Source organism: Paramormyrops kingsleyae, chromosome 20, assembly GCF_048594095.1.
Source record: "Paramormyrops kingsleyae isolate MSU_618 chromosome 20, PKINGS_0.4, whole genome shotgun sequence".
NCBI classification, from domain to species: Eukaryota; Metazoa; Chordata; class Actinopteri; order Osteoglossiformes; family Mormyridae; genus Paramormyrops; species Paramormyrops kingsleyae.
In genome coordinates this window covers 3,393,813-3,418,933 of record NC_132816.1, presented here as the reverse complement: position 1 = coordinate 3,418,933, position 25,121 = coordinate 3,393,813, and the positions used below count along the sequence as shown (strand labels likewise).

Here is a 25,121-nt window from a genome sequence, read left to right as displayed (position 1 = left end):
TTCAGTTTGGCATTGAGGATAAAGGAGGCTGAGAAAATGTCTTTCAGACACAGGGTAATAACTGCTAATGTCTCATCTCTGGACATGGAGCTCCGCTTTTCCAAGAGTGAATCTTCCTGCAGTCTCCATGGAAAGAAGCTTCTATTCTTCTGTGAGCACGACCAGGAGCTCCTCTGTGCTCTTTGTCAGACTTCAACAAAACATAGAAATCACCAGCTCTGTCCTCTTCAAGAAGCTGTTCAAGATAAGAAGGTATTCTTTTCTATATCATTCATTTTTTCCGAAGGATGGTATTTAAATTTTAGTAGTGGCTGTGAAGTGATGTGAGCTGACTCATCATGAAACACTAGCATTTATAAAACAGGTCTATTTATTATAATCTTATGTTTTATGTTTCACAGTGGACGTTAGCCATGTATTCATATATTTTCATTGTAAAACAAATGAGCTTTCAAAATCTCAAAGTGTAATCAGTTATGTATATTTTATTGCTCCTGTATATTCACACTAACTAATGAAGTTGCCTATAATGTGAGTGTGCCCAGTGATACACTGACGCCCCTTCATGGGTGTCCCCTGCCCAGTGCTCTGTACTTCCTGGGTGTCCTCTGCCCAGTGCCCTGTACCTCCTGGGTGTCCCCTGACCAGTGCCCTGTACCTCCTGGGTGTCCCCTGCCCAGTGCCCTGTATCTCCTGGGTGTCCATGCCTAGTGCCCTGTACTTCCTGGGTGTCCCCTGCCCAGTGCCCTGTACCTCCTGGGTGTCCCCTGACCAGTGCCCTGTACTTCCTGGGTGTCCATACCCAGTGCCCTGTACCTCCTGGGTGTCCCCTGCCCAGTGCCCTGTACTTCCTGGGCTCAGGTCCAGGTTCACCAAGGCCCCACAATGGATAAATGGAAAATAAATGGTTATGGGAGCTGGATGACTGGTATTTAGTTTTAATTCAGAACAAAAATATAAAAGAAGCAAGTTATGTGTTACATATCAACCATATCTTGAACGTATCTCTCATTATATGTCAGTATATTTTATCTCAGGAGGATCTCAGAGCTTCACTGATTCCATTAAAGGAAAAGCTGGAGAAGTTTACAAAAGTTAAACAAGAGTTTGAGAAAACAGCCAAACATATCAAGGTATGAAGATTTATTCTGAAAGAGTAAAACTTCACTGTGAAAATTACCGCAAGATTACTGAGCATGTCTCACTTTCAGAGTCAGTCCCAACAAACTAAGAAGAGGATAAAGGAGGAATTTGAGGAACTCCATCAGTTCTTGAGAGAGGAAGAGGGGGCCAGATTGGCTGTACTGAGAGAGGAAGAGGTGCAGAAGTGTGAGCAGATGAAGCAGAAGATTGAACACATCTCCAAACGTGTCTCCACTCTGTCAGAGAAGATCAGATATATTGAGAAGGTCATGAATGCTGAGGACATCTCCTTCTTGAAGGTAGGTGGTGATTTATCTGCACTGTTCTGTCCCTCTGCTGCCTGGGATACAGTCCTGTTGTATGTCTAAAAAAGGAATTCAAACATTTCAATGACACTGACCATGTTTGACCAGAAATTTCAGTCACTATGGATTAGTACATACAACTACACCCAGACCATGCTGAACACACAACCTGTATAAATTATAATTTTTTACCAGCAGACACTTTTATTTTAAATTATAAGATTTTGGAGTGTGTCTGTGTTGCCCATTCATCCAGAGGAGCATTTGGGAGGTGAGGCACTGATGTTGGACATGAAGGCCTGGCTCGCAATCTCCATTCTAGTTTAACCCAATGGTGTTCAATGGCAGGGACGGATTACGGACCAGGCCAGCGGGGCCGCTGCCCAGGGGCCCTTGGGGTGCAGGGGGCCCATGGGGCCCCTAGCCCAAAACAATTTGCAACGCTTATCAACAATGTATTTTCGTTTGTCTATTTTAGAGGGCCTACATTCTTTGATCCTCTGCCTACAAGGGCCCCTGATCCTATAGGGCCTCTGATGGAAACATGGAGGGAGGGCGTTTGGCTGCCAAGGGTCCTTGAATTGTGCTTTCAGGGGCCCCCCGGCCCTGCTATAGGAACTTTAAAGGGAAATGGGTGCATGGGAGCCTACTTTTAGAAGGCCCTCTTATTATGGTCCTGGCTTCTAGCTACCAGGGGGTCCTAGGGAGGATGGGGGCTTTGGGGGCTTTTAGAGGGCCCTCTGATTATGAGGGCCCTACTAGGAGGCCCTAGCTACGAGGATGTAATTGTCTTCTTTGGGAAAGCTGCAAAGCAACAATTGCAGATTATAACAGGTACATGGCATTTTGGTTCACTTTTATAGACATTTCCATTTCTATTTCGAACTAGCACATTCTGGATTATTCAAACAAATAATGTTTGTTATGGTACGATCTGGTTGTGCTACGTTGCTACCTGTCTCTATAAACAGAGATGGGTAACCTGGTGCTAACATTAACGTGAGGCAATGGCATTAGGCTGTACTGATTATAATTTGAGATCCAACTTACTGTATCAACTTAAGCCACCTTCTTTTCACTTTTTCCGAGGTAAAAAGCGGCAAAAGATAGTTTTGTCAACATCATTTTGCTTTTACAACACGGTACGCCGCACTAGTTTGGACCCACAAGTGGCATGATGACGTAGCAACTAGCCATCCCAGACAATGCTGGCGTTTTTTTTTTTTTTGTTTGTTTTTTGAGGAGGGGGGGGGGTCCTCGCGAATGTTTTGCCCAGGGGCCCACACAACCCATAATCCGTCCCTGTTCAATGGGGATGAGGTCTGGGCTCTATACAGGACAGTCAAGCTCTTCCACACCTAGCTCACCTGACCATGTCTTAATGGACCTTGCTTTGCGCACTAATCATGCTGGAACAGAAAAGGGCCTTCCCCAAACTGTTCCCACAAAGTTGGAAGCATAGAATTGTCCAAAGTGTCTTGATATGCTGAAACATTAAGAGTTTCCTTAACTGGAACTAAGCAGCTAGCCCAACCCCTCAAAACGCCCCCATACCATTCTTCCTCCTCCAAAGATTACAGTTGCCACAATGCAGTGAGACAGGTCAAGTTCTCCTGACATCTACCAATCCCAGACTCGTCCATCAGACTGCCATACAGAGAACTGTGATTTGTCACTCCACAGATCATGTTTCCACGGCTCCAGAGTCTCGTGGCATATGCTTTACACCACTCCATCTGACGCTTGCCGTTCATGATGTGAGGCTTGTATGCATCTGCTCAGCCATGGAAGTCCTTTCCACGAAGCTCCCAGCACATTGATTTTTGATTTTATACAGCTGTGGCAATAGGTCTGATTGAAACATATTAAGTCAATAATTCAATGATTCAAGAGGTGTGTCCCAATACTTTTGTCCATATATTGTAAGTTGGTAAAACAATTTCACATTTTGTGTATAATGCATCCAATTTGTTTTCTTGTTTTTCATCCAACAAGGTGACCATGAAGGATCCGAAAAAAAAGTATGTAATAATTATTAAATATTTTGTAGTGTAAAGTGTTATTTGTAATGATCTAAAGAATTAACAGGTTATACCTGTAATAATATATGCTAACTTGTATCGGACTTTAATTAATCCAATCAGCAAGTTTTCTGGGCTGAGTAAACTTAGTGACACTGCAGACTTACTGATGACTTTTGTGTGTTTGACTCACTTCAAACCCCACAGCATCACTGACTCCTGCCTGTCGCGTTCTTTGCAGATCGCAGTGCTCACTGCAGGACCTAGAGCTGCCTTCAGGGTCGCTGATAGATGTGGCCAGACACCTGGGCTCTTTGAGGTTTAGAGTCTGGGAGAAGATGCTGGGGATTGTGCAGTACAGTGAGTACTGGGGGAAATGGCTGTATAAAGAAGAGAGCAGTATCTGAGTGGATTGTACTGTCACTCACTGGGGGATCAGCCTAGCAGCACTGGTACAGTGAGGACTGGGGGAAATGGCTGTATAAAGCAGAGAGCAGTATCTGAGTGGATTGTACTGTCACTCACTGGGGGATCAGCCTAGCAGCACTGGTACAGTGAGGACTGGGGGAAATGGCTGTATAAAGCAGAGAGCAGTATCTGAGTGGATTGTACTGTCACTCACTGGGGGATCAGCCTAGCAGCACTGGTACAGTGAGGACTGGGGGAAATGGCTGTATAAAGCAGAGAGCAGTATCTGAGTGGATTGTACTGTCACTCACTGGGGGATCAGCCTAGCAGCACTGGTACAGTGAGGACTGGGGGAAATGGCTGTATAAAGCAGAGAGCAGTATCTGAGTGGATTATTCTGTCACTCATTTGGAACTCAGTCTAGCAGCACTGATACAATTTTGGTTAAAATATTTTAATGTCAAAGTAAAACAAAGTTCCATTGAAATTTGCTGCAATTTGTTTCTAGTTGCATCTTTACTTGTTAGAGTAGCAAGTAGTTTGACATCAGCTAGTTATATTTTCATCTATATAGCTGATATTACATGTCCATTCATATTGAAAGTTGCATTTACAGATATTTATATATGGGGTCCCCTGAGCATGTTTCACTCCTCCTAAAGCCAAAACCTTTTCTCCAACCTCAGCTGATGGTTTTTCACGGTATTGAGATTATTAACTGGAGTTTCCTCTTGAACCCACAGCTCCTGTGACTCTGGACCCAAACACTGCAGCCCCCTGGCTCTCTGTGTCTGATGATCTGACCAGCGTGAGAAACACTGGAGTGAAACAGCAACTTCCTGACAGTCCAGAGAGATTCTACCCCTGTGTAGATGTACTGGGCTCTGAGGGGTTTAACTCAGGAAAACACAGCTGGGAGGTGGAGGTGGGGGACAAACCTGAGTGGGATCTAGGAGTAGCAAAAGGATCTGTTAACAGGAAGGGGGGGATTATATGCAAACCAGAAGAGGGATTCTGGGTACTATTTCTGAGGAATGGTGATGTGCATAAAGCATGCGACTCACAATCGAAAAGACTCAGACTAGAGAGGAAACCGCAGAGGATCAGAGTGCAGCTGGACTATGACTGTGGGGAGGTGTCCTTCTTCAACCCTGCTGACATGTCACTCATCTACACCTTTAAAGACACATTCACTGGGACCCTGTTTCCATATTTCTCTCCATGTGTAAATAATAATGGAAGCAACCCTGGAGCCCTGAAGATCTGCCCAGTAAAGGTGTCTGTGACAGTGATGTCATCCCAGTAAAGGTCTGAACCAGTCGTCACATCCGAGTGAAGGTGCCACTTCTTAATATGCACCTGTACATACTAGGGCTGTAACAGTACACATATTCATTGCGCGCTGTTCCATTACACCGTTTTCGGTTAAGAATGCACAATGAAATGACTCAATACATTTCTTGACGTGGATGGAATTCACAAGCAGATGTTCAACACTGAAAACATCATGCTAACAGAGGCTGTGATTTGGTAATGGCTAGTGCTGGTTAGTCAGTCATAGCAGTGAAGCGAGACCCTCTCACATCACTTAAATCGGTGGTTTTACAGCATTAGGCAGTGGTAGCCTCATGATTAGGGAAACATGCTTGTGTGTGGAAGGTTGCTGGTTTGAATCCCCAGCCAGCAAGGTACTGCTATACCATGAGCAAGGTAATGCCCCTGGGTGCTAAATAATAGCTGCCCACTGCTATGTCACATATTGTTAAATGCAGAGGACACATCTTGTTGTTGTGCAACAATGGCAATTAATCACTAAAAAAAAGCCAAATTACACCAACACTGAAGAGACAGCAGTTAACAAGGCTAACACTGTATGTTGGCTGTTATACTGAAGTCAGATATGTTGCTGGAAACACACCCAATATGTTAAATCATTTAAGATGACATCATACAAGTATGTGTACAACTGGAGTAAGGCTGAAACAGCCTCTGCAAATTAACATTCCTCTAGCATTTTAAGGTACTTTTGCCAGGAAATTCAGAGCAGACAAGAAATAACTAAGACTATAAGGGTGTTCATTGCTACAGATATATGACCACGCTTAGTAGTAGAGCTAACTCAAAAAGTATTTGATAGATCCTACCACTTTACAGAAAACCTATTTAAATTACAGACTGATCAAACCAAAATTGACGCAGCAGTGCCAGTTAGCAGTGAAAGAAGGAAAGGGCAGCTGCAGAAAATATTTTATCGTACCTTGAGATTCTGGGCCCCCAGATAAAAATGTAAACTTTGGGCCCCCGCTCGCTAAATTTTATGTACAATTTTATGCAGGATGCATTGCTGTAGGATGCGACTGAATAAATGTCAGGAAAATCATACTAGGGCAGTAGGTGTGCCCCAAAAGACTGAATGCTGTAATTAAATCAAAAGATGCTAAAGTATTAGTTTAAGGGTGTGCACACTTGTGCGTTTTTTTATATTTTTCCTCCTACTGTAGCAGATTTGCTTGTTTTTCAGTTAAACTATACAGGTCATAGATAAGTTTTGAAATGATTTATCGTGGTCTCATGTTTTTACCTGGCATTTTAACAGGGGTGTGTCACTTTTTATATCCACTGTAGTTGCTTCTATTTATTTTCTTATGTGTAGAACAATAAATTTTGTCTTAGCACTATAATAAGAAGCCAAATGTCACGCCAAACGCAATTATGTTTTATTCCAATGCACCGGACCCATTATTCTTTTAATCAGAAAATGATCTTGAAAGGTTTTATCATTTAGATTGCAACATCCTGGCCAAAAAAAGTTCCTGATACATTGAAGACGCTCACAAAAGGTGCAGAAAAAGCTGGAATAGGTATTTGCAGTATTGCAGTTGTGCTAGCTCAGGAAAGCTGGTTTGGTTCCTGTCCAGTACGCTGAAAGGCTGGCATCCTCAACTAAACATGGTTCACTCAGGTATTTGGTGACATTATGTGATGCTTTGGAAACAGGTGAGAAACTACTTTGGCTTTCTATATAGGAAAAAACTTTGGGATAGTTACTTAATAATAGGGCTGTCAAAATTAACGGGTTAACGCGGATTAATCCATCATCATGATTAATTTGATTAAAATTTTTAACGCAATTAACCCATCTGCAGCGCAGAATGACTCAAAATCCTTGAAATCTCTCTGTCAACCCATTTCGGGCAGTTTTGGTGCGTTCCATTTGCCCTCGGAACTCATATTCCGAGTCGTATTCCGGAGTTTTGAAGCTGCAAGTGACGACATGCGTGCTCCCGTTTCTCGGCAGTGTTGCCAACTTAGCGACTTTGTCGCTATATTTAGCGAGTTTTTAGACCCCTCTAGCGACTCGTTTTCAAAAAAGCGACTAGCGACAAATCTAGCGACTTTTTCTGGTGTTACTGGACACTTTTGGAGACTCTGACGTGAAAGCACAGATCGTCCTTACTCTTCTCACCGGGCAGCGGGTGCTGCAGTGGGCTCCTCTCCCGGCCCAAAGCACTCACAGGCGTCCAGTCCGCACGCAGCATCATTTTCTCACATTGCCATTGACAGTATTTTTCAATTGTCCTTTTTTGGTCCGTGTAGATTGTTAATGTAGATTTTATACAAAAAATGTTATGGTTAAAAATGTTTCACTTGTTTACTGTGACTTGTACACTTAAGCAAACGTAACTCCGCCAGAGTGTCTCTTTGGGGTCAGCCGAACTGACGCTCTGTGTGTCTTCTCCGAGGGCCTTCAGGATTTCTGCTGTGGTTCTGCCTGGCTCCTGTTCAGCCACACACTGGCTCCAGTGGAACCACGTGTCACCTTTGCCTTTCAGACGAACTGCGTGTGACGTCCTCTCAGTAACCTGGAAGGGGCCGGTCCACCTGGGCTCTGACCACTTCCGCTTGATGACCTTCAGGAGGACCCACTCCGCTGTGTGCGGTTCGGGTGGCTGATTCTCCGGTCTCGTTTCCTGGATCTGTTTAGAGAAATCTGCAACGAGAACTTGCAAATCATCATAATATGCCCTAGGATTTTGCTCCCCCTTTTTATCGGGGGTCCAGGATAACCCTCTCTGGGGTCCTGGGAACTGCCTGCCTGTCTGGAGCTTGAAGGGGGTGAACCCGGTCCCCCTGTGTATGGAACACCTCACTGACATCAGTGCCAGCGGTAAAGCGTCAACCCAATTCATTTTGGTCTGTGCACAGATTTTTGCCAATTTTTGTTTTATTGTTTGGTTCATTCGCTCCACTTTTCCCTGGGACTGGGGATGATACACAGTCCCGAACGCATGCCTCAGTCCCAACGCTTTCTCCACCGTCTGGAGGTCTGCATTCTTAAAGTGGGTCCCATTGTCCGACCAAATCTTGTCAGGAAACCCGTGTATATGCTGATTGATCAAAAACTTTATCACGGATGCCGCATCCTCCTTTTTTGTGGGCCATGCTTCTGGCCATCCTGAGAATGCATCCACATACATCAGCACATACCTGAATCCTTTTACTGGAATAAGCATGTCTGTGTAATCTATGATGATTTCTTCCCCTGACCTTGTGCATGTTGGAAACTGCCCTTTTTTCAGGCTTGACTGTGGGTCGCGAGTTATGAAAGGTACAGGTCGCACAACCATGGACGTGTCCCTGCACCATTTCTTTCATAAACGGATGCCACCACACAGTTAAGTTCTCTAGCATCTGTCTCACCCCTGTGTGACCAACCCCATGAGCTTCTGCTAGGATTGTCTGGCGAATACCAGGGGGAAGTGCTGGTTTCCCTTTCTTCTTCTGCCACAGCCCCCCCTCCTGGTACCCCCCTTTTTCAATCCACATGGTTTTCTCCTCTGGAGAGGCTTTGTCCTGTTCTTGCTTCACTTTCTCTAGGGTTAGTCTATCGCTCAGCTTAACTTCCTCCTCCACCGTGACCATCTGTTTGGTTACCTGATATCCTGCGGCCCTTTTCGCTTCATCATCTGCTACCTGGTTTCCTTTTGCTACCATGGTTCCTGACCCTTCGTGGCCCTTGCATTTTACTACTGCTACCTTTTTAGGAAGCATTAGGGCTTCTGCCAGCTCTTTCATCTCTGCTTCGTGCTTTATTGGCTTGTTTCCCGCAGTCAAAAATCCTGCTCTCCGTCATTGGCTGAGTTCCATTTGTTATTACTGTACTTCGGCCCTTTGAGCTGACTGGGCTCCTTCCAGTCTTTCTGCCTTCAAGGTCACATAGTCCTGGCCTTGTCTGGCCACCACTGCATATCCTGCCTGCAAACCTCCTGTATCTGTTCTGAAACAACACCCATCTGTGAACCAGTCCTCAGTCCCTTCTATCTTTTCTGCTTCTAAGTCTAGTCTGACTTTCTCCTCTTTCTGAACTCGGTACTCACATACATGTGGTTCTCCCCCACTCATACGGTCAGCCAAATGGAACGGGAGAGAGTAATCTGGGAGGGCTAGGTCGGCGGCCTGGGCTAATCTTTGCTTTAAGGTAATAAAAGCCTCTTCTGAGGCCTGGTCCCAGTTGAGGGACGCACTGAGGCGACGTAGGCCGTGCTCTCGGCTGTGTGAGCCCCGTGTAATCTGGAATGTAAGTGCGACTGTAACCTGTGAGGCCTAAAAAGGACAACATGTCTTTTACTGTGGTTGGCTTTGAGTGATGCAAGATAGCTGAACGATGAGCTGGGGAGGGGCCTGTTCCTGCACTGGATAACACGCATCCTAAGAAGGACACCACTGTCCTAGCAATCTGCAATTTGTCTTTACTGACCTTAAAGCCTTTTTCTGACAGACGGCGCAGCACTAACTGGGTAGCTTGTAGGGCCGCCTCCGCTGTTGGGGCCGCGATCAGGAGGTCATCTATATATTGGACGAGGGTGACACCATCTGGGAGAGGACACCCCTGCAAAGCCTGCTTTAGAACCTGGTTAAAGATCCCTGGAGAAAAGGCGAATCCTTGAGGCAGGCGGGTGTACCGCAGCTGACAGCCCTTGTAAGTAAAGGAGAATATGTCCTTACACTGTTCTGCCAGAGGCAGACAGAAAAAAGCATTTGCCAAATCGATGCATGTGAACCATTTTTGCTGTGGAGTCAGATTAGTAAGGGCAACATATGGGTTCGGGACTGGAACAGTGGGGGTCAGCAGGAGGTTGTTTATGGCATGCAAATCGTGGGCCATTCGATATTTTCCTGTCCCGGGTTTCTCCACCGGGAGGATGGGGGTGTTCCACTGAGACGTGGAGGGCTCCAACACCCCGGCCTGTAGGAGGCCGTCTATAGTCTCGGCTATCCCTTCCTCTGCTGCCTGCTTATGTGGATACTGTCTGAGCCAGAGGGGGCCCTCCCCTGGCTGAAGTTGGAACTGCACTGGTGTACAAGGTATTAGACCTACATCTGTGGGGCTGGTAGACCACAGTGAGTCTGGCAGAGACGCCAGAAGGGCCGCCGCCTTTGGGTGGTCCATCTTTTCACGCCTGTGGTCCCTAGCTATCTGCTCATGTTGCAGGAGGGCTGTGTCCTGTGCTGCGACCTGTATGCGATAGGTACTGCAGGAGGGTGAGAAGGAGACCTGTGGGATCTGGGTCTGTACCCAGTCCTGAGTTTCTCTGGCCCGTTTCACCATCGGGCCCAAATCTTTGGCCTGGTGTTTGGGATGGAGGGCCAGAGAAACATGTGGGACAGCTTCCTGTCCCATAATGTACCAGGGCAGCTGTTCTGAGGTCAGCAGTGTGGCTGAGGCTACCCCGTCGGGACCCACATATATGTTCTCAGAGGCAAATTGCCACTGTTGGCCTTCCAGTTGCTCAGTAAACAGTTCCTCATACCATTCGGTACTTTCCCTATCATAGAAAAGGGTTACATGAGGAGGGTCAGGTGGGGGCACATAGGGCTCTAGGAGCGAGATCCAGGGTCGCCACGCTGAGTAGGCCGCCAGGAGGCCAGTCAGGCTGGGTTCCAGCAGGCCCCAATAGATATCCGCCAGGGCCTGACTCTGGATGGGCTGCACCAGCCATTGTCCCGCCCACATAGTCTGGGCGTCACACCGCAGGCGAGTGCCTTCCGGCAGGGTAACCACCAGTCCATCTGCACTGCACAAGATTGAGGCCCCCAGCTTCACCAGCATGTCCCGTCCCAGGAGGTTCACTGGAACTGAAGAAGACACAACAAAAGGGTGGAGGAAGGTCTGTCTCCCCACCGCAACCTTCACCGGCTTAGTCACTGCCAGGCTCTGTTCCTCCCCCGAGAAACCCACAACGATCACTGTTGAGGTATACAGGTTATGTTGTTCAGGGGCCACGTTAAGAGTGGAATACGTGGCTCCCGTGTCTACCAGAAATGACAGTTCTTCATCCATGACCATGAGGGAGAGCATAGGGTCTGCCTCCCCTGCCTCCCGGGCCGCTCGTAGGCACCGTCACTGTGGGGAGGGGTACCAGTCCCACTCCCCCTCGTCCATCACCGGGTACTGTCCTGCCGTGGGAACCGCTTGTGGGTTGGGTGCCATCACCTGGGCTCTAGGAGGGCATCCCCTGCCGCGTCAAGTGCGTCAACTTGTCGTCAAGTGCGAGAGTCCCTGCTCTGTCTTCTGTGTCCCGCAGGGAATGCTTAGTCATGCACTGTAATCTCCTAGGGCCAGCGTCATGCCGTGAGTAAGTTGATGTAACTTGTCCATCCACTGCCCCCCTCCCTCAGCCGGAGGAGGCATTTTATCCTATAGAAAAAGGTTTGTATCTCTCTGTCCCATCCTGTGCTCCCTGTATTAAGGGGAGCTGCTTGGGTCTTTTGGAGCGCAGGCCGTATCTATTTTTAGACTGGGCCTGCACCCCCTCTGTGTAGTTATCACTGAGTCCTTTTATCAGTGGCTCCTCTAAGCGTTCGTCATCAAATCCCTGTAACAGTAGATCCACCTCTGCTTCCTCTTCTCCCTCACACGTCCCTAATATTTGCCCCCTCACCTCGACATTCTTTGGCTTCCGGCCACTTAGACTTAGCTCTCCCCCCAAGGCGGTGGGCTTAGTGCACCCCCCCCCCTCCAAACTCCTCAGCTTGTTTCCTCAGTATTCTGTCAAAGAACGCTGACTGCTCTAGTGCCCGTGCACAGTCCCGTAATCACGGTTGTGTTCCCCCTGAAAAAGGCACGTCCCACAAGCTCAATCCCAGCCAAACAGGCCTGCTCCCGGCCGCCATTCCCCCGATTCCCCCGATCCCCAGCAATGCCAACTTGGAAGGGGGTGTTCTGTACGCACAACTGAAACAACCCAGGTGGGCGTCAGCTTATCGGTCGCACTACCGGTGTTCTGACTCGACCAAGGCCAGCAAAATAGCCTTCAGGGGTCACTCACCCTAGTGAGAGTCCAAGCTAGGGCCTTTCTCAGAACTGACCCTGGGCGAAGTCCTGCTCAAAAGTTGTAATGACTGCCTGAGTTACCTGTCGGCCCTGACCTTAATGAGTCAGCGGGTGCAGCCGGGCTGACGCGCTTTTGGGCGTCCAATTGCTGAGAACTCCCTTTCGGTTCTGACAAACTGTAAGACCGCAAGCAGTGACCACAGAGCCACGGGCAAGTTCAACCAACAGAGAGCGAATGATAAGCACCCAAGGCAGGAAGAGCTCACAACCCTGATCACGCACACAAATCCGCACCACTGTGCGCCGGCTAGTACTTTGAGAGTCCAGATATGCGGGCTCTCACCCTGTCCTAAGGACCTTCAGCTCGGGTTTTTTCACCAGTTTTTAGAGAGGGGGACCTTTTTCCCTCTTGCCAATCTCGAGTTCGGGGGTCCTGAATTCCTCGGGTCTCACACCCAGCTTTTCTACCGCCCGTCAGCAAATAGTGGTGTTGCCAGACCAAGGACAATGCGGGGGTCCCGTACCCTCCACTCTTTAAGGTCTAACTTCACTACGGGGGTCCCGTACCCTCCGTTCCTTAAATTCCTATTTTCCTGCGGGGGTCCCGTACCCTCCGTTCCTTAAATTCCTATTTTCCTGCGGGGGTCCCGTACCCTCCGCTCTTTAAGGTCTAACTTCACTACGGGGGTCCCGTACCCTCCGTTCCTTAAATTCCTATTTCCCTGCGGGGGTCCCATACCCTCCGCTCCTTAAATTCCTATTTCACTGCGGGGGTCCCGCACCCTCCGCTCCTGAAGGTCCTCCTTTCTCACACACGATGCCTGCACACAATCCCTAGACAGAATGCATACACACCACGTAGACACAATACATGAACAACATACTGTATAAATCTGATGCCCACAACCGCTCCTTCGTACTAATTTACGGACGGGCCACTGGACACTTCAAACTGCTTAATTTGAGATATCCAATATGCAGATTTTGGCGTAACAGGCTCTGCTTACCTCTCCTAGTCGGGCCCGCAGTTTTCGGTATCCAAGTAGGCTGCGTTAACACTTAGCCGAATCTTGGGAATCTCCTGCTCATCGACGGAAGAGCCCCCAAGTTGTTGAAGTCACCCTCCGCCGAGTCCATTGATGAGAAGAGACTCACAGCACAGTCGAGGAGTAGTTGCAAGTCACCAGTTTATTCTGATCAGGGAGCGACTATCTGACATACATTCAGCATGTACAGGAAGAAGCTCAAAAATAGCGGTCGGCTCTTATCTTTTTATAGACCTTCTGGGGTGTTGCCCCCCTTTCTCCATACTCTTCCATCTAAGTGACTTCTACATATTTTGACATTTGCCAGAGTTCGTGAGTACATTGCTATTTGCTCTAGTTAGTGAGTACATGTTCCCCCTTCATGTCAAGCAAGGTTAAAACAAGCATCGGCTAAATTATGGGTTCCTGTTTTTCCAGTTGTCAGGGACGAGGTCATCCTGACCTAGTCGCACTCTGTCAGTTCCTGATTTCTTCCAACTGTTCGGTGTAAGGTCACCTCGTCCTGCCCACCCACTCCCAGTTCCCGTGTTAGTAACTGCATTATTTTCAGAAGCTACATTTATTATAGAATTAACCCCTCAATTTATATATATATATATATATATATATATATATATATATATATATATATATATATATATATATATATATATATATATATAAATCGACAGAAGAAAGTTCATTTGTAGTTCTAAATGTATCTGTGGAAAAACACTTTTTTGTCTCTCGCACGACATTATTCCTTTCTCCTACAACGTCCATTACAATTACATGCACATTATGCAAAGTCATTTAGCGACTTTTGGGACAGCCAATAGCGACTTTCCTTGCTGAAGAGTTGGCAACAGTATTTCTCGGAGATCCGAGAAATATCTCGGAGCAGCACAGAGGATCCCGAGTTCGGAATCCAAGATGGCTGCGCCTTTTATCAACAGAAGGGAAAGTTGTAGTTTTATACTGTTCAAGCACTACTTCTCATTTGTGGCTCATTAAATCGGTCGCACACGCTATACCGTCCAACTTGTCTGTGGATGTGTTGCTACGGAGTTTTATACGTAAAGCACCGCGCGTAATGTGTTATCAACTGATATTTCTAACAATGGCAATTAACCGGGCTAGAACTGGATTTCATGATTAGTCGGATTATTTGTCGGATTTACGGAAGTTCGGGCTAATTGTAAGTGAACAAAGATAAAGACCATTTAAACTGAGGTACCTTAAATCCGACAAGTTGTCCAGCTAAGCAAAAAATCTTGGTTTTTGATATGGGTCCATGGTATTGCACTTCTGTGACAGATGGAATGCATCCGACTTGTGTTCAAGATGTTCAATAGACATGTTAAGTGCATATATATTCCCTTTTTTCTTTAGTCTGTTTCCTCATGCAAAATGAAATGTGATTAATATAGATTTAAAATGAATGATATTTAATCGTGATTAGTCGAAATTAATCCACAGCAACCCTGTGATTAATCTGATTAAAAATTTTAATCGTTTGACAGCACTACTTAATAATAATAATAATAATAATAATAATAAAAATAAATCTTTATTTGTATAGCACCTTTCATACAAAGGAATGCAGCCCAAAGTGCTTTACATTCAATAAAACAAATTCTGATGTTCAAATCCACGAAATATGTAGAAGATTGGAAAAATAAATAAATAAGATGACACTTCCAAATAAATACATTAAAAAGCAAATTACAAATTATAATCAGAAGAGTAGACATAATACACAAATCACAAAACTTAAAAATAAAAACAAGCAAATAAAATCACCAGGACAACAACTAACAATAAAATAAATGTTATGCATTAAAAGCCAATTTGAAAATCTGAGTTTTTAAAAGCTCTTTAAATCTTGGCAATGAATCAGCCTCTCTAATTACTGTTGGAAATTTATTCCACACTCTGGGTGTATAATAACTACTTGGTTGAACATTAGTCATTTTTAGGGAGGCACTCAACTTTTCACAAAATGACAGTTAAAATATTTATTCTATAGGTGACACTTCAAGGAGGAATTAGAGTCAGGAGACTTGGAGGAGGGCTCGCCTTTCACTGGTGCTGAGGTCGCTGAGGTACTTATAAAATCTCTTCTGTGGTAAGGCTCTGGGGGTGGATGAGAATCACCCTGAGTCCCTCAAGGCTTCTTGAGGGACACGCATCTGGACTGGCAGACTGGGGTAATGGTCTCAGTCTTTATGGTCTCAGTCTAAGAAAGAGGACTGGACAGTGTTTTCCAACTTCAGAGGATCACGCTCCTTAGCTTCCCTTGGAAGGTCTTCTTAAGGGTACAGGAGAGGAGGGTCCATCCATTTGTCCAGCCTCAGATCAACGCAGATCCTGTCCTGGTCACAGAACACTGAACCAGTTCTTCACCCTCACAAGGATACTGGAGGACTGGAGTCTACATGAGATCTATAGATTTGGAAAAGACATATGACCATGTCCCCCTGGCCGTCCTTTGCTGTGGGCCATTTGGTCCCTGTATAGCCAGAGAGAGAGTTTGTTTCACATTGCTGCCAGTCATACTCATTCTCAGTTGGTGTTGGAATAGTGAGGTATGGGCCGCTGCATCCGGTAAGGACAAAGGGACAAAGGTGACGCAGTGTGTATATATGAAAACAAGGCATGGTGCACCTCCACAGACCTTATCAAACAGTTCTACTCTCTGGACACATAACACTGAAGTGCAGACCTTTTCATCTGCCAAGGGAGTTTGCAATAGTGTTTCTCATTGCAGTGTACATTCTGCTGCAGTCTAATACTAAGCTAGCACTGGCTAAACTGCACGTCACCACAAACAGACCGCAAAACTCTCACCCAGACGGCGTGTTTCTTTTAATGGGGGACTTTAATCATGCCAACCTTAAGTCTGTGCTCCCAATTTTTACCAGTTTGTGGATTTTGCAACCAGAGGAAATAGTACATTGGACTGTGTCTACTGCAATGTAGCAAACAGTTACAAAGCGTTGCCCTCCCCCTCCTAGGCCGGTCAGATCACATCGGCCTCTTCCTGACTCCAGCATACAGACCCCTCATCATCAGGACAATGCCCACAGTGCAAACAGTCAGAGTCTGGCCTGAGGGAGCCGTAGCTGAACTACAGGAGTGCTTCGACAGCACAAACTGAGACCTGTTCATGGAGGAAGCCACTCTGAACAATCACACAGACTTAAACACCTATGCTTTCTCTGTGCTAGCATACATCAACTTCTGTATGGGCAATGTTACTACCACCAAAAGCATACGCACATTCCCAAACAGGAAACCAATGATGACCAGAGATGTTCAGAACCTGTTGAAGGTATGTGACAATGCGTTCCGTATGGGAGAGTCAGAAGCTTATAAAACAGCAAAGTCCAATCTGTGGAAAGGCATCATGGAGGCAAACGCTACTACAAAATGCAAATAAAGGAATACTTCAACAGCTCAGACTCCCATAGCATTTGGGAAGGCTTAAAGTACATCATAGACTAACACAGCTAGGGCCTCACCAGCATTCAACGGATTTGTTTATTTAGAGCAGGGTTATTCAAATCACGGTCCTCGAGGCCCGAGCACTGCTGATTTTCCAGCCTTCCTTTACCTGTCAGTCAGGTGTGAAGCCTAAACAAGGAATTGACATTGTTAATGAAGGTCCGCCTTGATGAGCGGTCTGACAGTTGGGAATTGCCAACTGATTTTTCCCCTCAACACGCAATGTAATTGCCGGGGGCGCCATTGCATTTGAATAAAGTGGCAAATAACCCATGGCAATACAAAATGCAATTCAGTGCCTTGTTATTCTATTTTTTATTTCAAATATTTTGAAATGAATTAAGGATTGCGTAAGCACTTTGCACATTGAATTGCAATCAGATTAAATATTGAAATGACAAATGCATGCTTTGATTGAATATTGAATTGCCAATTGCATTTTCTGTGCTTATAATCTTCCATAATAGTGCTGTTCATGATCATTTCCTGCACTCTCAACTGAGGCTTTTCTCAACTGCAATATTTCTCAAGTACAATATATTTATGCCATATGCAATAATTTGTGTATATATTCCTCCTACACTTTTGTATTGTGGAGAGCTTCTGGTTTGGTGGCATCTTTGCTTTTCGCTGATTATGTGGTCAGATAATCAGAATCAGAACCTTCTAAACATGCTGAACAACAGGATGGTCGGGTTTTTTGTCTTGTTTCACGCTTTGGGTTTACGAAAACCTAGGCCAGAACTTACTGTTTGCTCTGATGTCAGACCTATATCAGATGTGGCAACGTTTCTGCAGTGTGCTAAATGACAGGACTCCTGTCTGCCACCCTGTCTATGTGTCTGGCTGTATGTCAGCCTGGGAGTGTGTGAAGTTGTTCTCATCTGCAAGCGTGTTTTGTTGACATGAAGGGAGCAGCTTGCTGACATGAATTGAGCTTTAGATAGAATTATTCAGCATTTTTGGCAAGCACAATAAATATGAAAATAAATGCAGTATAAAATTAATCTAATTGCTAATTACACCAGGGACAGTTCACATTTCAGTTAATTAAAATGATGAATGAATACCCTTCACTGCTTGTTCTAATATATTAGAGGAGTCATTTTCAACAGGCACCGAGCCACTAAATGATTCAGCACTTTTTACTAATGTATTGGTTTATTACCATTGACATAAGGGAAAATTGTAGGAATTACTATCAGAACTGCTTGATTCCTGTATGACTTAAATGGGTAAACTCATAAAGTGACATATTTAAGTGTCTTTAATTTATCAAAATAGTTTTTTATGAATATGCTGATATATTGGTCAAATACCTCAATCCCAGAGGTGTGTCATAATAGTTAAATGAAAGTGAAACAACACTCCTCTTCCATGACTATAAACGTATCATGACAGAATCTGTAAAATGGCTGCTGAAGCTTCATCTCTGTCCCATTTGCTCTGTTGTCCAATTCTCGCAGACTTCTTCAAGGATCCTGTTGTTCTGAATTGTGCCCACAGTTTCTGTAGAGACTGTCTGCAGACATTCTGGGCACAGAAAAGCTATCGGGAGTGTTCATTATGCAGGAGGACATCCACTATGTATGATCCCCCTCTCAACATTGCCTTAAGAAATGTTGTGGAGTCGTATTTAAAGAAAAATGGTAAAACAGAGGTCGCAGAAAGGAGTGAAACTTCAGAGAAGACTGAATCGCTGTAGTCTCCATGGAGAGAAACTTCTACTGTTCTGTGTAGAAGACCAGCAACTCCTCTGTACTGTTTGTCAGACTTCAAGAAAACACAGAAACCACATTCTCTGTCCTGTGGAAGAAGCTGCAGAGGATAAAAGGTATTCTCTTCTATATCGTTCATTTTTTCAAAAGGTTGTTCTATAAATATTGTTTTTGGGAAGTCTATCTTCATTTTTACTTTAGTGACCTTTGTGATGGTGTGACTGGTGACTGAGGGATCATGACTTACTGTCAGTTTTATAAATACAGTGGAAGTTTGTAAATATACAAAACAGATAATCTTTATATCAGTACATATTTATTGCAAATTAAATGAGCACAAAATGTGCATGCTTTGCAACTGACTGACATATCTCCCTGGGTATTCGCTGCCCAGTGCCCTATACTTCCTGGATGCTCCCTGCCCAGTGCCTTATACTTTCTATATGTCCCCTGCCCTGTGCCTTGTACTTCCTGGGTGTCCCCTGTTCAGTGACCTATACTTCCCAGGTATCCCCTGCCCAGTGCCATGTATTTCTTGGGCATCCCCCGGCCTTGTCCTGTACTTCCTGGGTATCCCCTGCCCAGTGACCTGTACTTCCTGGGTTTCCCCTGCCCTGGGCACTGAGGTTCACTACAATTCCTTAATGGATAAAAGGTTATGGAAGCTGGATAGCTGTAATTTTGTTTTTATTCATAAAAATTATATGAAATAAGCAAACTGTGTGTTACATGTCAATCATATCTTGAATGTACTCTATACTATTGGGACACCATGCCAATTACACCAACAGGAAAATTTATGACATTCCATTCTAAATCCATAGGCTTCAATATGGAGTTGTTTCCCCCTTTGCAGCTGTAACAGCTGCCACTCTTTTGAGAAGACTTTCTATAAAATTTTGGACCATGTCCGTTGGAAATTTTGACCATTCATCTGGAAGACTATTTATAAGGTCAGACACTGATATTAGACATGAAGGCCTGGCTTGCAATCTCCATTCCAGTTCATCCCAAATGTGTTCAATGAGGTTGTGGTCAGGGCTCTGTGCAGGCCAGTCAATTTTTCCACACCAAACTCATCCAATCATGTCTTTAAGGACCTTGCTTTGTGCACTGGGGCACAGTCATGCTGGAACAGAAAAGGGCCTTCCCCAAACTGTATCCACAAAACTAGAAGCACAGAATTTCCCAAAGTGTCTTGGTATGCTGAAGCATTAAGAGTTCAAAAACACCCCCATACCATTATTCCTCCTCCAAAGACTACAGTTGGCACAATGCAGTCAGGCAGGTAACGTTCTCTTGGCAGATAACCCAGAATCATCCATCAGACTGCCAGACAGAGAACCATGATTCATCCACTCCTGCTTTACACCATTCCATCTGACGCTTGGTTATGTGAGGCTTGCATGCAGCTGCTTGGCCATAGAAACCCATTCCATGAAGCACGCAGCACACACCTTTTATGCTGGGGTTACTGCCAGAGGAAGTTTGGAACTCTAGTCAGCAGAGCATTTGCCGACTTTTACGCACTATGTGCCTCTGTACTTTGTGACCCCGCTCTGTTACTTTACGTGGTGTGCTACTTGCTAGCTGAGTGTGTTGTTCCTAAATGCTTCCACTTTGCAATAATTCCACTTACGGTTGATCATGGAATATCTAGCAGGAAAGAAATTTCACAACTGACTTATAGCAAGGGTGCCATCCTATGACAGCACCACGCTTGAATTCACTGACCTCTTCAAAACAACCCATTCTTTCACAAATATTTGTAAATCTGACTGCATGAGGTGCTTGAATTTATACACCTGTGGCAATGTACCTGAACAAAACAGTTCAGGTCCAGAAAGTAAAAATCCAGACCAAAATTTTGTTTTAGCATTGCATGCTGACCTACCCCCATGGTCAATGAAAGAGCTCAACACATCTACAGAGGGCCAAGGGAGCAAGACCATTCAGGATGGGTTATATCTTTAACTAGAAGAGACGATTTTATGTCTATGTTCATAATTGTGTGCAACGCATCAGGTGATCTACCCCAGGCCCTTCAGTGGCATCATGTGCCCACTCACCTAAACCCAGCCGAACATGCCACAAGAGCACTACCTGCTGAGCAGCTGTTTCTCTCCACGTGGCTAAGTGCACCTGCCTTACTCACTCAAAACAAAGTCAAATAGAGGAGAAGCCCTTTGGCGTTGCTGACCTCAAGTCTGATCCAGAACTGCAGCCAGAGGTCATTCATTACCTGTTCTACCATTCTGTCAAAGGGTTTGGAGATGCTAAATTTCAAAGAGTCTCTAGCTGGAATTCGTTGGTGAGGGCTGCTGCTAGGCTAAAACATATTGCCAAGTCCTTCAAGCACATGCCAGAGTGTGTAAATGGCGGACGCTGAGACCAAATCTACAAGAAGGGGATGCGGTCCTGCTGACAGATAGCCAGGAGAAAAGAAATGACTGGCTATGTTGGGTCCATCACTAAAACCAATGAGGATGGCAGAGTTAGGAAGATAGAGGTCAAGGTTGTTCAAAAGGGTGAGCTTACACCCCATAAACCAGCAACCCCCATCAGCCTGGAGAGGAAGCCATGGAGGATCAGAGTGCAGCTGGACTATGATTGTGGGGAGGTCTCCTTCAACCCCACTGACATGTCACTCATCTACACCTTTAAAGACACATTCACTGGGACCCTGTTTCCATATTTCCTTCCCTGTGTGAATAATAGTGGAAGCAACCCTGGAGCCCTGAAGAACAGGAACGATATCTTACTTTTTCCAACTACAAACCCACAGCCCCCCACTCTGTCAAGGACCTGCGCCTTGCAAATCAACTGAACGACTTCTACTGCCGCTTTGAAAGACAACTGAACAGTTCTCACATCATCATCCCCCGCAGCTCTGACCACAGACCACCTCCCCCACACTAACTGCTGGTGTGGCATCTTTGAAACCTCACACCCCATCTCTTCATATTCAAGAGAGGGACGTTAACAAGGTTTTCAAGAAGCTGAACCCCTGCAAAGCTGCTGGTCCAGACTCCATCTCCCCTTTCACCTTGAAACACTGCGCTGACCAGATGACTCCTGTGTTCAATCTTCAACACCTCACTGGAGTCATGCCATGTGCCAGCCTGCTTTAAGACATCTACCATCATCCCTGTGCCAAAAAAATCTAAGATAACAGGACTAAATGACTACAGACTCATTGCTTTGACGCCTGTAGTTATGAAGTCCTTTGAGCGCCTCGTATTCCGCCACCTCAAAGCCACCACTGACCACCTGCTGGACCCCATGCAGTTTGCCTACAGAGCCAACAGATCTGTAGACGATGCTGTCAACATGGTCCTTCATCCTCCAGCACCTCGACTCCCCAAGAACATACGTAAGAATCCATTTTGTGGATTTTAGCTCCGCCTTCAACACCATCATCCCGGCCCTCCTGCACGACAAGCTCTCCAACCCGCATGTACCCGACCTGCAGATGGATCACAGACTTCCTGACCAACAGGAAGCAACAGGTGAAGATGGGGAAACACATCTCTATCTCCCAGACCATCAGCACTGGATCTCCGCAAGGCTGCATCCATTCTCCCCTCCTATTCTCCCTCTACACAAACAGCTGCACCTCCACCCACCCGGCTCTCAAGCTCCTGAAATTTGCAGACGACACCACCCTCATCGGACTCATCTCTGATGGGGACTGAGGGGGATGAGTCTGCCTACAGACAGGAGATTGATCACCTGGTGTCCTGATGCAATGGGAACCACCTCAACACCCTGAAGACAGTGGAGATGATTGTGGACTTCAGGAAAAGCTCTGCCCCACCTCCACCCATCTCCCTGCTCGGCTCACCAGTCACCGATGTGGAGAATTTCCACTTCCTGGGCACCATGATCAGCAAGGACCTTAAGTGGGAGATGAACATTTGTTCTTCCTGAGGCACCTGAAGAAGTTTAGTCTGCCAAAGACTATGATGGTGCACTTCTACACTGCCATCATTGAGTCCATCCTCACCACCTCCATCACCGTCTGGTACCCTGCTGCCACTGCCAAGAACAAGAGCAGACTACAGCGCATCATCCACTCTGCTGGGAAGACGATCGACTGCAACCTTCCATCTTTACAGGACCTGTACGAGTCCAGGTCCTTGAAAAGAGCAGGAAGGATTACGGCTGATTCCTCTCATCCTGGTCACAAACTCCTTCAGACTCTCCCCACTGGCAGAAGGTTGCGGTCCATTGGGACCAAAACACCACGACATAGGGACAGTTTCTTCCCCACCTCATCTTTGCCCGCCTCATCAATAAGGCCAGAAACACTCGCTCCAATACTATTTCCCCATTTCCCCATTCTAGTACAAGCATGCACTCTCATAAATACGTATATATTTCCACTGTATCATATTCCATAATTCTCTGACCTTTTATATTAGCGCCTGTACATACTCTTATTCGTGGTGTTTTGGTCCGAATGGACCGCAACCTTCTGCCAGTGGTGAGAGTCCGAAGGAGTTTGTGACCAGGGTGAGAGGGCCCTGATTCTAGTTTGTGAGCTAGGCAGGCTACCACTCAGAAGTACCAGATGGGGAGAGGCTGGGGGTGGGTTGCCCTCAGCTCACCTCACTGGAATCAAAGGAGATGTGAAGGTGGAAATTAGCGGAAGAACATTTCAAACTGGATTTAAGGAAGCACTTCTTTACACAGCGTGTAGTCAGAGTATGGAATAATTTTCCTGATAATGTAGTGCAAGCTGAATCCTTGGATTCCTTTAAATCAGAGCTAGATAAGATTTTAACAACTCTGAGCTATTAGTTAAGTTCTCTCCAAGCGAGCTCGATGGGCCGAATGGCCTCCACTCGTTTGTATAGTTCTTATGTTCTTAAATGCTACAATGAATTTATGTGGGCACCCCCAGCAAGTTGGGAGGCTGCCCATGTCACCCATACCTAAATCTGCCAGTCACTTTGAGCTTAGTTAGATGCAATTCTGGGTTTCTGATATCATGGCTGGTTTACTTATCACCCAACTACATATCACCCAGGTAACTTATGATGAGGTTATGTTCAGACTCACGGATCACTTACAGTGCTTGTACCAATCAGAGAGAAGAAGTCAGTATATTGCCTGATGTGACAAATGGGCTTTCCCATGGCTTGTAACCTTTATATTCGTTATTCCATTTTCTGGCTGTAATATCTTTCAACATAAGCAAGCCATGTACGTGGTTTTTAATTACTGACCTTTGATGTCCACAGGCAGAGATGCATTTCAAGCCCTTCTGCTACCTACAAAAAGAGGCGATCTCCACTGTAAAAGATTGTAGTTTCAACTTTAAATTTCTTGGTAAGAATCATCAGCTGCAGAATGAAATTTAACCATTAGCCAAAGTCTCCAGTTAGACAAATGTTGGAATTAATTACAAATAGCAGTAATTTTCCTGCCATATTTTTTTCCATGTCTTTACATTTCATTCTAACCTGCTGCCAAGTTCTTCTGGTCCCAGGTGGATGGAAATACATTAAATATATTCTTATAAATTCACAGCACAATGTACTTAGAGTGAACAATTCGTGTGAAATATTCCATTCGTTTTATTGGACATTTTTTCCGGCCAGACACATATACATTGACTTATTGCGCATTTTTGCCACTCTCTCTCTCTCTCTTTGTTTGCTGCAGTTACAGTGTTGTCTGTCTTTTTAAAATAAATTCACAATTGGCGTACGAAGTTGTTAATACATCAATTTCCAGTTGCATAAATACGTATAGAGCTGTATATTTTCAGGCGTCCGTTTCCATGGCGAATCCTTTTATCAGCGATCCACTAATAATGACTTTTTCTTGTTCCGCGAGACGGCGCTTCAGTTAGCATTAACTCAGCCTTGATTAAACTCAATCCGCGAAGTCGCAGTCTGCTTTTTGTTTCAGGCTCATTTAAGTTGGAAATATGATTTAGATTCTAACCCGCTATCTGGAATACCCCACTGGATCTCATACTAGTTGACTAACCATAAACATGGAAGAGTTTAAATTCAGCACTGGAAAAAAAAATATTGTATATGATCGATTATTCCATTGGTTTTGACTGACATTGGCTTTGACGTAATCTGTGTGCGACGATATTTTCTGCTGTGGGACACATTGCGATTGCAGTCGGTTCTTACCCATAGCATTTTATGTGTATATCACTTTTTCGTTCTTATCTAAATACCATGCTGTAGCTCTGTAGCTATGTCTATAACTTCTGAAGTTGTACTCAGAGTTTCTCTTATTCTTACATTAGGAGCCGTGGCTGGAGTGCATAACAAGCAAAACTGGGATCGAGAGGTAGCTACCAAGTTAGCATGTTGGCTAATTTGACAGGGAACCCACACATGCATGTATTGTATGTAAATATGATGTTCACTGAGGGAAAAATACATGACATCTGGTAATCCGTTATATTACATATTATTAAATATAAAATATTTATACCCATGATTACCGAACTGTTGTTTACCAGCTACACATAGATCACCGGTTTTGAGAAGTATAATTTAAAACCGTCCTTCTATTTTTTTTTCTTTTTTAAAAAACATACGTGTTCTAATATGAACCATAATACTGTCGGGCCGTTACTAAAATATGAACAGTCTTTTTGTACGTGGTCTGGACTTCGCTATGTTGAT

General features: G+C 45.2%; 1 protein-coding gene across 1 annotated transcript; it reads left to right on the top strand.

Moving 5' to 3' along the window:
- On the top strand, positions 1-6,544 carry LOC111853781 (zinc-binding protein A33-like). The gene is made up of 6 exons (XM_072703686.1): positions 1-252; positions 1,023-1,133; positions 1,212-1,442; positions 3,444-3,469; positions 3,711-3,829; positions 4,621-6,544. Exons 1-6 carry the CDS (start codon positions 37-39, stop codon positions 5,181-5,183), a joined length of 1,266 nt encoding a protein of 421 aa, XP_072559787.1. The 5' UTR covers positions 1-36; the 3' UTR covers positions 5,184-6,544.
- Positions 6,545-25,121: the final 18,577 nt, after the last annotated feature.

What these genes read in the sequence shown, in the direction of transcription:
- LOC111853781 (XM_072703686.1), top strand. Translation starts at nt 37, where the DNA reads ATGTCTTTCAGACACAGGGTAATAACTGCTAATGTCTCATCTCTGGAC. An exon ending in AAACAGCCAAACATATCAAG is followed by an intron (nt 1,134 to 1,211) that starts GTATGAAGATTT and finishes TCTCACTTTCAG; the next exon opens with AGTCAGTCCCAACAAACTAA. An exon ending in AGGACATCTCCTTCTTGAAG is followed by an intron (nt 1,443 to 3,443) that starts GTAGGTGGTGAT and finishes TCATCCAACAAG; the next exon opens with GTGACCATGAAGGATCCGAA.